Genomic DNA, 12872 nt, shown 5'->3' on the forward strand with positions numbered 1-12872 from the left:
AGCAGGAGTGAGCATGACTCATACTGTGAGTAATTAAGGGCTCTGGGAAAGAGACTGAGTTCCTAGACCTGTTCCAAGAATTGCTTCTACATTTTATGGGTTCGGGCATCTCCTCATAGGTATAAAATGTAGATTAGAAATTATTCTGGCAGATAAAGGAACTCTGAAGTGACCCATCTTGAGCAAGCATGCTAGTCATTAAACTTTTTTATAACAAAAGGACATTGTTCATCTCATTACCATTTAAACAAATTATTCAGTGTTTTGAAAAAAGAGTGGTGGACTTCCCTTTAGTAGAGGTTTTTAGGTTGAGTTCAAGCACTTCTCTGTACCCACTTAGGTAGCACCTATGGATCAGAAGTTTGTCACAGTTTCCTGTTTGCTTCCTTTTAACACTGTGCTGAGCACCATGCCCTTAAGCAGCTTGCCTCATCTACACATCTACAGTGGATTCCAGGCTGAGACAATCAATATTTTACCTAAACTGTGAAAAACTAGCGAGTGCGATTCCTTTCAAACCTGGCACCAAAAATTTGTATTAGTAGTTCCAACCAATTTTTGGTTGAAACACATTTCAGGCTTTTGTGATTTTTCTCATAGCACACCCACCTCCCAAATAAGCAACATTTCACTCGTCACTATGATTCTGATGAACTAGACTTCAGTTGTAGCTCAATTGCATTGCCCGAATGCTTCTTGCACTCTGCCAGGCTGCTGCTCTGACCACTTCCCTGGGGAGTTGTTCCAGTGCCCACTCACCCTCTGGGTGAAGAACCTTTTCCTAACATCCAACCTAAACCTTCCCTGACACAACTTCAGGCCTGGGGTCTGAAGTCATTCCCTTGGGTCCTGTCACTGGTTATCACAGAGCAGAGATAAGAGATCAGTGCCTGCCCCTCCTCTTCCCTGATGAGGAAGCTGTAACTGCAGTGAGGTCTCCCCTCAGTCTCCTCCAGGCTGACCAGATCAAGTGACCTCAGCCATTCCCCATACAGTTTCCCCTCAAGGCCCTTCACCATCCTCGTTGCTCTCCTTAGGACACTCTCTAACAGTTCAATGTCTTTCTTATATTATGGCACCCAAAACTGCCCCCAGCACTCGAGGTGAGGCTGCCCCAGTGCAGTGCAGAGCAGAGCAGGACAATCCCCTCCCTTGCCCAGCTGGTGATGCTGTGCCTGATGCCCTCCAGGACAGGGCTGGCCTCCCTGGCTGCCAGGGCACTGCTGGCTCAGGTTCAACTTTCTGACTGGCACTGCTCTCCAGCCTCGCGCTCTGCAGTCTGTACATACATCCAGGGCTGCCCAGGGCCAGGTGCAGAATCTGTCACTTGTCTTTGTTAAATTTTATACAGGTGGCATGTATGCTCCTTTTAGAAACTGTGTTTACATGTTACAGGAATAAAATAGATACCTGAGTCTTATCAACTATGACCTTCAAATACCCAAGGAGGCTCTCTTTCTAAAGCATGTCAGAAGATAGACATACTCAAACACACAAAATGTTTCAGAAACTAGCAAATCAGACTGATTTGACAAATAGAGTCTCCGATGGAAGAAGGAGTCAGAGAAATAGGAGTAATAGCATATTTTCTGCTGGAATTGTATTTACATCCACATTAAGACTTTCAGAGAAACAAACGCTTCCAAAAAAATCAAACACTGAACATATTGCCAGCATTGCTATCTGAATAACAGGGTCCTAGGAGAACTAGGTAACAATGACTGCAATTTGATGACCTATTTTTGGCCCAGTAAATGCAGGTCCACTCCATCTGCAAAAACAGAGATCACATTATCTTTTCCCATCTTTCATTTAATGTCGAAAATATGATATGACACAGAACTATTATTATTCCTGCACAACAATAATATAATTCACAGAAAGTTCAAGAGATTATCCTCACCAATCATGCAAATAATTCTGAATTCTTTTCTCATTATAATATGATGTCAAATCATAATAAAATGCTGAAGAAAGTCTTTGTCATTGTCTAATTGTTGGGAAGATATTTCAAAAGCAGAGGAAAAAAAAGCAACCAGCATTTAAGAGCCTGGAAGACCTTGGCTCCAAACATGAAATTTCATCTGCAGTCCCGAGAGGTCACTGCATTCTCTCCAAGCAGAAACTGGCGCCTCTATAATTCAAGATTTCTGTGCAAACTTAAAAAAAAAAAAAAAGTCCAGCTGGAAAATCAATGTGATTACTCTTCCTGCACTGAGTAAATGCAACAGTCCATCACTGACTCAAAGGAGGAAGAAGCAGGGGAAAAAACCCCATGACGTCAACTTTGCTGGCTGCACCAAGTGCCTGCATATTGTAACTCTGCTGGCATGCAAGGGAATTCCAGTTTCTACAACCTGTCCCTAATCAAATCATAGCACTTTTTTTCTACTAGGCTCCTTTGGTATTTTTCCCCTTTGAAAAAAAAGAAAATACTACTTGAGGGGAAAAGCCACGAGAATAACAATAAAATAGCACTTACACGGCTTCTTGGGACATTTCTGGCATTTGTTAAAACCCCAGGAAGTACCCACGGTTCCACAGCAGTCTTCTTGCTTGGAAAGGCCAGGAAGTGCTTTGCCACACTGAAATAGTCAGGTAAAGAATACTCTGGTTAGTGATACTGTGTTACTGACAACACTCATTTCCAGTGCAATGTTCTTTTTCAGTCATTTTGGGTCAACCTCTTGCTGAGAGACTGAGGATTCAATGGAGCTCCTAACTAAACTAAAATGGTGCTCACACATTCCAGAGGCTCTCTACACAGGCATGAATAAATTAAGTGACATTGTTATCTTACCCCATGCCACCTTGACAAGGAGAAAAAACCAGAAGAAAACAGTATGTCATAGGAATGAATGAGCATATTTCTAAGGTAGTAACTCACCACTGGCAGCTACCGTTTTCATCATAAAAACATGCTTGTCCACTTTTTCAAAAGCTATATGAATTATCTCAAATGCCTTATTATTTCTGAGGTCAATTTCCATTTCCCCACCAATCAATAACATACTTATTCTGCTTTATAATGATAAGACTATTAATATTTGGAAGCTTACAACATACTGGTTATGTTCTTTTGCAATTTTCTTCCATTTTAAAGAAAGCTTAAATGTATTTCAGTTGCAGACATTAAAAAGACCCCCCCAAACATCTAAACCTGCCAATTAGGTATACAATGGAACACATAAAGCCCAGGAGAAGACCACAACAGCTGCACTTAGCATACTTTCAAAGCAAATGTGGTATAAATAGGCACTGCAGCAAACAATTCTAATGTGCTGAAGTGTGAATCCTCAGTATGGCGTGAATAGACTTTCCATAATCTAACTCTGCTTTCTGACTCTGACCCAAATGTTCATTGTCACATAGCTTTCAGCTCAAGATAGCTGGCTCATCCTATGCCACAGGCTGTGGCCTTGTGGTGACTCTCACTTAGCTGGTAACACAGTCACTCTGCAGTACACAAACATGCTGAATGCACAGGCACTGACAGCTTCCTCCAGCTTTCCCAAAATTTTTCCAATGTGTTCTTAATCATACTGTCATACATAAGCCAATGATATTTCTAAAGCAAAGTTTCCCTGTGTAGCTTTATAGTGTGACTACTAACAGGATAGCAAGCTACTCTACAAGGGTTCTGACTCATCAGAGGGTCCCCTCTGCATGGGGAGGAGGCCCAGCAAAGCATCATCCCAGCCATTTTCTCTCACAGATACTCCCCAGACACATCCTGAAGTATCTCAACAAACTAAAAGCAGCTCCAGCTCACTATTTAAACATCAGACTGCAGCTCAGCATGTGCAGCACGTGAAGCTTAGATCTGTGTCAAGGGATATGTGAGAAGTCTGAAGTGTCCCCCGTCTCAGTGACAGCCAGCCACACATGTCCAAGTTTTTAGCACCAGGGCAACTTGGTATGGCTATGGTGTGCCTCTGCCCACTACCCATGTACAGGTAGGTTAGCACCACCTGTGCTTTGAGCCTCAGTTTGGCATGGCACATGAACAGCAAAAAGAACAGAGTGGCCAAACAGGTTCAAATAGACTGCTCAGTTATTGTGCAACTTTAGGAGTATATTTTCACATTACTGTCTGGAGTGGGTCTGATGACAAATTTTCCTATGTTGCAAGGGATGGGAAATAGTCCTTGCCTGGATGGTATTTGGCTGTGTCAAAACAGTGGAGTATCTCAGCAAGTCCTACCTTTCAGATGACGGCCCAGGCTTACCCTAGGTGAATGCTTATCTTTCAGCTGTCTTGCACTCCTCTGGCTTAGGCATTGCTAGGATTAATACAAGGCAGACCACTGACCATCTGACCATCAGTCAGAGTCCACTGAGTTCTGCTTCCATAAGCAACTCCCAGCCTGGTACTTCAGAAATACCATCAAGATGAATAAATGGGGAATTCTGTACAATTTCCTCTGCCATAGCAGCTCTGCTGTTTTCAAAACTGAAATAAACTCTTCTAACTGCCCAAGCTAGAGGATACACAGATTGTGCTGCACATCTCAGAAGCTCAAAAAAATCTTTCAGCTGGAGAGTACTCATAATGCCTCCTCTATGTTACCCTAAAACCTTAGAGAGTTCAAGCAACATCTTTACACAATGCTGGTTTTCTCAACCTGCATCCCAAGCAGGCATGCTTCAGGAAGGACCATTTTACTTTATAACCACAGCTACCTTTGCTTTATAGTTACAAATGCTCCACCCCTTTTCTAGAGCTTCTTCAAAGACAGAGAAGCCACTTGCTAAAGTTGTACACTGTGGCTCTTATGAAGAGTCAGCTAAAGCATTTTGCATCCAGCTTTTCTCCCCCCACTGTACCTCAGTTTTACAACTCTCCACTCTGCAAAAAGAAATGGGAGGAATCAAGGCTAGGGTTGCATCTCCCCTTATGATCTCAGAAATGGAGCATTTGGGCAGTGAGGCACATTACCTAACACCCAGTGTTTCTCTTCAGGGTCAAAACCTCAAGGACACATCCCAGGAGCTCGCATGTGTCAAGGCAAGATTCCACTAACATGAGAGCCAACATATCACCATGAACTGCCCCCCCCCCCGACTTTTTTTTCCCTTCTACCCAAAATAGAAAACGTGTCACCTAATTGTAACAAACTAAAAGAGAAGAAGGGCAAAAAAAAGGGAGGGGAGAAGGAGGAAGATGGACTAAAGCCCACTTATAATTTAGGTGTGGTGCTACAGTATTTGCACTCTACTGAAAATCATGATCTTTGTGGTCATAACTTTTTCAAATTTCCATATAAAAATCATGAGCAAAAATAAGGATGCCAAAGTCTGAGTCATCTGGCAACTGCGATTTGCAGTTCTGTCAGTAAAAGCTGGCAATGATTAAAGCTGCTGCTCCCACTGCCTCTATAGTGAATTAAAGCTTGAAGAATCAATGATAATTTGGTTAACATCCAGATAATTGTAGAAACTGGGCAACAAGGAAAAGCAACTCCCACGTGGGGCTCCTACTGCCTTAGGATCTGTGTAATTTTGGAGATATGCATCAGAAAACATGAGTGCTCTGCAAAGTCCTAATCCAAGCAGAAACAGAGTTCTTCTGTGGCTACTAAACCCTGATTTCTCTGGTACATCTAGTGGTGCTTCAGATACTCTAAACATTCATGGCACTGCACAAACTGTTCCCTGGCCAATGTTTTCTTAAGATGCTCACTCCTTTCAGCAGCCTTAAGCATATAGATACTGAAGCTCTATTTTTACAGGTCTCAAAAACTTTTACATGTAATTCCTTTCCACTTCAGAAGTCTTAACACACTTCCTACTACCAAGACGAACTCATTAGCTCTTCAGACAGTCTTTTTCAGTCTCTGACTCACAAGTGACTGGAAAAGTCACTTGGAGAAATTCATAACTAATTTTTAGTTTGTTTCACTATTCTACACAACTCCAACACAGACTTATAGGCCTAAAATAAGCAGGAAAGCTAAACACAGGCATGCTGGACTATGCATGAAGATAATGCCATTCTTTAAGCTTAGGTTTACACTTTTCTATCCATCATCTACATATATTTTAAACTAATCCAGTCGGTATTCCTGAGGGCTCCTGGAAAAGAATACAGATCTTCATGAATGATATCTCTGTCATAAGCTTATGATTTGGAAATAAGTCTGACTAGTTCAGAAGGCAAAGAAGTCATGAAGGTTTGGTATAAAAGAGCTCAACTGTGCTGAAAGAGGCTCAGCAGTAGTAGCAGTATGATGCACACATGGTACTGCTATAAAACAAAGTTCTTCCTGGGTAAAGCGCTCAGAGACACTGAAAGTATTGTTTCAAATCCACATATTTTTCCTCATGCGTGCCTGGCCTCCTATGCCAATATTTTATATAACTGAAGGAAGTACTGAATATTCCCACTGGAAGACTGAAATTCTGGCTGACCCTGTGCTGGTGCACAAAAGCCACCCCAAGCCACATCATCCCCTTGTTACCCTGTCCAGACTCCAGCCTCTGCCATATCTCCACAGTCCTAGAGTGCTAAGCTGTGTATTGCCACCAGTGCTGCACGCATTTCCAATGGCAGAAAAAAGGAAGGATTATATCCTTGCAACTCATCTGCTAAGGCAGTAAAGGAAATTTATTCAGCTCCCTGTAAAGTGCAGTAGGGAGCCCAGTCTGGCAATTACTCTCAAGGCAACCGCAGGGGATTCTGGCCAAGGGACCTCAAGGTTTCCTGGGACTCCCACTCCTGCGTGACCCATCTACAAATCCCTGTCACAAGCTGTTAGTTAAAACCACAATACAGACATAAATAAAGGAGTGTCACATGATTAGCTATGATTGAAATTGATAGGTGCTTTGCCTGAGCTAATGACTCTGGGATTCAGCTCAAAAGGCTGCATTTCACATACCACAATAGCAGAAGTGAATGGATACACTGTTTAACTTTCTGCAAACTATTCAACAGGCACAGACCTTGGATTGTTGCTTCTTTTTTTTTCCTATAGGAATGACAAGCAGAGCAAGAAACCTCAAACTTAATACACTCTATTACTGAAACGATTAACAGACATACATAATTAGCTCACTGACCAGCTGAATGACAGGTTGTTACAAATGAAGAGTATTATCCCATGTAGCACTGGCTCACTAACAGGCATTGTCTCATAAGCACAGGAGAGAAACTTAAATACTTCCAGACTTTCCAGAAGAACTGGTAAAGAATTTGTTTTGGCTTAAGCAGAACATTCTTCATAAGCAAGTAAAATTATCCAGCTTTCTTCTATTTGAGTAATTAAAACAATGTTTAGTGTTTTTGGTATCTGATACATCTTTAATCTTGATATTTCAGAGTATTGATCTTGCAAAGAAACTACTGCAAATGAAATATTAATCCTGCAAATGAATCCACACCAATTTCTGACAGTCTATTTGTTTAAGAACTTCAGAAGCCAAACCATGAGCTTCAAGGAATTCCAGACAGCTATTTTACTTTATGAGATGGTATTTTTAAGACTATTCTAAAGAAAAGAGGTTTTAAAAGTGCTCTAAGAGAAAAAGTACCAGTATGAAGCACAAAATTGTCTCACTTCTCCTTCCTAAAGAAGATAAATACTAAAGTTCATTTCATACAGTTGTCAAAAAAAGAAAATACCTGAAATTTACCTCCCCAGGAAATGTTTTCTTAAATCTGAAGTTCAACAGGGATGTTTATACAGTTGAATGAATAACTTCAACAGGCATATCACTGCTGTCATCACTTCCACACTACACTATGATTGTATTGCACACAGTAGCATCAATACGTTGGGTTGGACTTTAAGGGCTATCAAATATTGTGCTGTTCTGATTTCTAACTCAAAAACTTTGATGTCTTTGTTTAATATTTTACATCATGAAAAACTCATCAACTATCTAGGCCCAGTTTTTAAAAACTGTATGCATATTCTTAAATACCCAGTCAGTGTATGCCCATATCTGAATGAAGGAAATGCTTAAGGATTTGCAGTCAGAATCTTGATCCTCATACAATGTTGATAATTTCTGACCTTTTCCAGCTGCCACCTATCACTTGGCTTTATTTTGTATTCTATTAAGTCTGACAGCAGACAGAAATGTGTTGCTAAAGCCAAAACAAACATTTCCTGTAAAAGACATTGCTGAAACAAAGTATTAAATAAACTGTCTCCATAGAAATTTATCCCACTTAAGATGCTGGTTAACTTATATCTGTTGATCAGACATACTAAGCAGTGTTTGAAACACATTTGAATGCATATGTGAGTGTTTTGATTGCACTGAAAAATGGACAATCCTTATAATTTTCAAAAGTTTTTCCTAGTGTTCATCATTAATGGTATTTATTAAACCATTTAAATAATTAAAATCAATTAATTAAAAGCATTCATCTATCAAAAGATGCTTCTTTTATCTGCTATAGATGCTATATTGTGATTTTCTTTAAGATGATTTGTTAAAGAATCACTATAATGCACCAAACTTCACTTCATGATACCAAAACAACTCTAATTCAGGTGTCCTTTTGAACAGAGCTGTAACAAGTATGGACCTTTTCTGCAACACCTTTAAAAGCACTTTGCAAGCGAAGCACAAAGCATCATGCAGCAAACCACTGGAAATTGAGGAATGGAACACATACCCCAACAAAGCAACCTGGAACGGACTTGAAGTACCACAACAAGAAGAGGGGATCAGAAGACAGTATTTCTGAAATTCTTGCAGTGATCATTTCAGAGAGCAGTCCAACTCCTCTCAGCAGTTACAAGAGGAGGAATGAACAAGCATAGGCAAACATTACTTCATAGCCAGCTTCTCTTCTGGACATTTTGCCATGTGTTCCTTTCATCAAGGTAAGGAACTTAAGTATCTGTCTCTCTCTAGAATAACAATGGTTTTTAATTTTGTTTTTAAACTACAGATGCTGGGATAACTACAAGTCTCCTTCTGTAAACCTTATACCCAAAAATATCTCTTGAAGAGCACAGCATTACATGTAAATCTAGACAGAAAGAGCCTGATTTAGATGAACTTTTTCCAGTAACAGCTTCTCCAATTTCTTGCTGCTTTGCAAATTTTTTTACATTGAAGCAATGAAGAGACCCAAACAACTTTGAGGAAAACCCCCATTTTTTAGTGATAATACTGCAAAGCAGTAACCATAGGAAAACAGAAAACACATGAATATACTTAGTAAACACTTCAAAATGATCTTAAGGGGTGAAAAAAGTAGTGCTCAATTATCTTTATATGGATTTTCATGGACAGCAGGCAAGTGCATTCTTTTCTTGATTTAAATGCAAAAAAATTATATGCAAATTCGACAGGACTCAAGAATACCACACAAACTTTACTAGGTACACCACTGATGCTGTAGAAGGATTTTGGGAAATAAGATATCCTGTGTCATAATAAAGGCATTTTTATCAGAATTAAAATTAAAATCATCTGAAGAGGAGGAATGAAAGAGAAACAAAATCATCCTTATTTGCTTGCTTTCTAAATAGGACTTAGTGAATCAGTGGTCTAAGATGACCAACTCCTTGGATTTCAGGAATAAAGGACTACATGGCTGTAAAATATTCTGCAGGACACTACATCCAGTCTCCAGCTTTTGAAGGCACCATTATAGAGTGCTCTTCAAAAGTTTACTGCTCTCCATTTTAACTGGGATTTTTGTCCTACTGCTTCCATTATGTCTGTTTCCCAATTTCAAGTCTCTATTTCCTCTACATCAACAATGGGTAAGTTTAGGTAAAGGTTTGTTTCCTATATCATCATGTCAACAGCAAGTTTATGGGCTGCAGCTTAACATGGTTTATGATATACCCTGCAAAACTGTTTGCGGTACTAGGAAAGAGTTTGATGAGCCACAATTTTTTTGTGGGTCTTATCATTGTGGGCTACCATGTAACATGATAAGTTATCCTGGAGCAATCACCATTAACATCTCCCAGAGGAGAAATAAATGCTGAGTGTTCCACTCGGAGAAAAGAGAGACAGCCAGGAAAAGTGAATTGACTTGAGAACAAAACAGAACCATCCAAAACACTATTTGCTTCCTATAATATCTTTTAAAAATTCAAATAGTAAAGTTGCTTCGTAGTTTTCTTTCCACTTTACTTCACAGTGGTGAGGACACTTCAAAAAACAATCACAATTAAACAACACATACGTACATGTATACATGTATTTACAAATTTTATGTCTTTATTTATTCTTAAACTGGGAGATTTCATTCCTCTTGTCCCTCGACTCTCCCTGTCCTTCTGAGCTGGTAGACTGACATCTTTCCATTCACCTTTTATTAGCTTTTTCTCATGGTTGCTGTCTTTGGTTACAGTCACTTATGATACTACAGACAGCTAGGAAGAGAAGGTCTGAAAGCATTCCTATGTCATTAATGAAAAGTGATCGTAGGCCTGGCATTATGACCAGATTTTCAACTGTCTGTGCCATAATGTCCTCTGAAGTTCAGTTCAAGGTAGCTCCACAGTTGCTAACTGTAACAGTATGCACTTGCTTGGAAATTCACTGCAGAAAATGCACTCTCTCTGTCTTGGAAATTGAATATCCTACTGGTTTTGAATGAGATACATTAAGGGAATTTAACTAAGGTGGGGCAAGGAAGAATGTGCTGGGAGATGAAAAATATTCCCCTGAAGATTATGAAAAAAACCTCAGAGCACTAAAATCAAAGGACCTGTAACAGAAGAGCAGCTGAAATTCAAGGAAGAAAGAGGAGAGAACAAGGGATGGGGAGAAACACAGAATGGTAGAAGTTACACATGCACACAAAACCACAAAAGAGATCCTGATACAGTTTTAATCCTGTGCTTTTAGTGTGGACCAAGAGTAAGTTCAGCAAAGCCCTAATCAACTTCGTTGACTTGTCTACAAGAGGCCACACACAAATCCTTCAACCAATCTGCTCTACAGACAGTAAAGTCGTCTCAGGATCCCAGGATGTTTAATAAAACATTTCTGAAGCCAAATACACAATCCACCCTGCAAAAAAATGTTTAAACACTGATGATTGTTGAACTAAGTATGGGTATCAAAATTATCCAGAATCAACTCCAGAAAGGACTTGCAATACATTGCTACTAATAGGGAAAGCTCATTTTAGTTTGGCATCTGAACCAACAGAGAGAACCCACAGACACAGCAAAGCAGATATGAAAGAAACTGTAAAGCTAATTCTTTAAGAGTAGGTCTATTAAGCACTTAAAAAAAGAAAGCTGTCTTTCCCAGTTCAAGGCATATTTAACATAAATAATAAGTATTGACTGGCTGCAAGAAAAACAATAACATTTCAAATTCAAAATTGAAAGGCAAATGAGTCACTTAGATCTGTATTTATGGCAAGGTCTTAAATGAATGTTCTACAACATGCCATTCTACAACTCCAGTTTTAAATTGAACCATCACTGCAGCAGAATGCCTCTGAAATCCTTACCATGCTCTTCTTCAAGGCTGACACTGATCAATGCAATCTGTAAAAACTGAAAACATGCACTGTTCTAAACTAGGGGACACTACGCTTTCTTGAGTATTTCCAGGGAAATACTGGAAAAAAGTTATAAAAACTGGGGACTAAGCATTTAGTAGGATTCCAAGTCAGACATGAGGGTAATGCAAGCTTATTTTCACTTTTCTCCCCCTTTAAAAGGAGATAAGAGATAAAACAGCACCCACTGCAAAGTGTAAAACCAAGGAAGCAAATTTGTATTCCTTTATATATGAGTACAAAGAGAAATATAAAAAAATAATAAACAACTATTAATTATCACACTTATTTCCAGATTTTAGGACTGCACATTATGATGCCATGCTTCTTAGATTGATAATTTTAGGAAATAGAGAGAAATGGTCATAAGCACAGGCCCTGTTTCATTTTTTTCCTGTAAAATCCATGAATTTTCATTTGACCATGTGCTTTAACACTTGTTGAAACAAAAAAAGAGAAGATTTTAATACACTTGAAACAGACAAACACAAAGAACTCACCAGTGTAAATTAAAGCTGTAGATCCCAAACCAATCATTCTAAAATCAGTAAAGTCTAGCCTTTATTGTTCCATACGCAAACTTATCTCTGGTCTTCTAAAAAAATCTTGGGTGTGACATTTAAATTAACTTCTTCCATTGCATTTTGCAGAATGGATTACTTTTACTTCTAACTGTCAACTTGTTGGAGATGGCAGGAGACTGAGACTAAGCAACTTTGATTTCAACATTCTGCCCTTAGCAGGTGGAGTTCAGTACCTTAGGACCTGACAGCTTCACCCTGTCACCTTTACCCTACTTCTGACTGCATCCTACTCCTGCTCCTGTCTGTTCCCCATTACTGATCCTTTCCAAACTCCTTGCCCATCTGTGAGTAAGGGATTGGGGTCTCTTCCCTCTTTTTTCTGTGGGGTGAAGGCAGGGGTTGCACACAACTTAAGAGCCTTTAAAAAAATTCACTCTCAGCTGGAAGAAACAGCCACAATAAACACTTGTAAAGGGCATTTTGCTCCAGTCCTACATCTCAGGAGCGATGGGTGATACCCTTTGAGTGGAAGGCATGCTCTGTGCCAGTGAATTCTTTGGATAATTTTGCTGCCAACATCTAACAAGCATTTGTGAAATATACTGGAAATACATACAATATTTGATGCTTGAAAATTGGCTAGCTTTAGGTGCATATTACTGGAAGGACCAAAAGCAAAGCAACCCTTGTGATAAACTTAAAATTCACATCTTCAATGATAGAGTTGTCAAGTATTTTTTAACCTGAAAAACAACATCCTTATTCTCTAACATTACGTCCCAAAACGAGTGATTTTTCCTGAAACCTCACACATTATTTCAGTCTGAGGCATGCATTCACCTTAAAGACAT

The 12872-nt window shown here is 39.5% G+C and overlaps 1 protein-coding gene across 7 annotated transcripts in view; it reads right to left on the reverse strand.

Annotated features, from left to right (window-relative positions):
- The window catches only part of LTBP1 (latent transforming growth factor beta binding protein 1), a 188574-nt gene that overhangs the window by 86657 nt on the left and 89045 nt on the right, over positions 1 to 12872 (reverse strand). For all 7 annotated transcript variants that reach the window (XM_030236100.2, XM_030236099.2, XM_030236097.2 and 4 more), the window contains one exon: positions 2483 to 2585. In XM_030236100.2, coding sequence (XP_030091960.1) covers positions 2483 to 2585 — 103 coding nt within the window. The remainder of the gene's footprint in view (positions 1 to 2482; positions 2586 to 12872) is intronic.

Source organism: Serinus canaria, chromosome 3 (genome assembly GCF_022539315.1).
Source record: "Serinus canaria isolate serCan28SL12 chromosome 3, serCan2020, whole genome shotgun sequence".
NCBI classification, from domain to species: Eukaryota; Metazoa; Chordata; class Aves; order Passeriformes; family Fringillidae; genus Serinus; species Serinus canaria.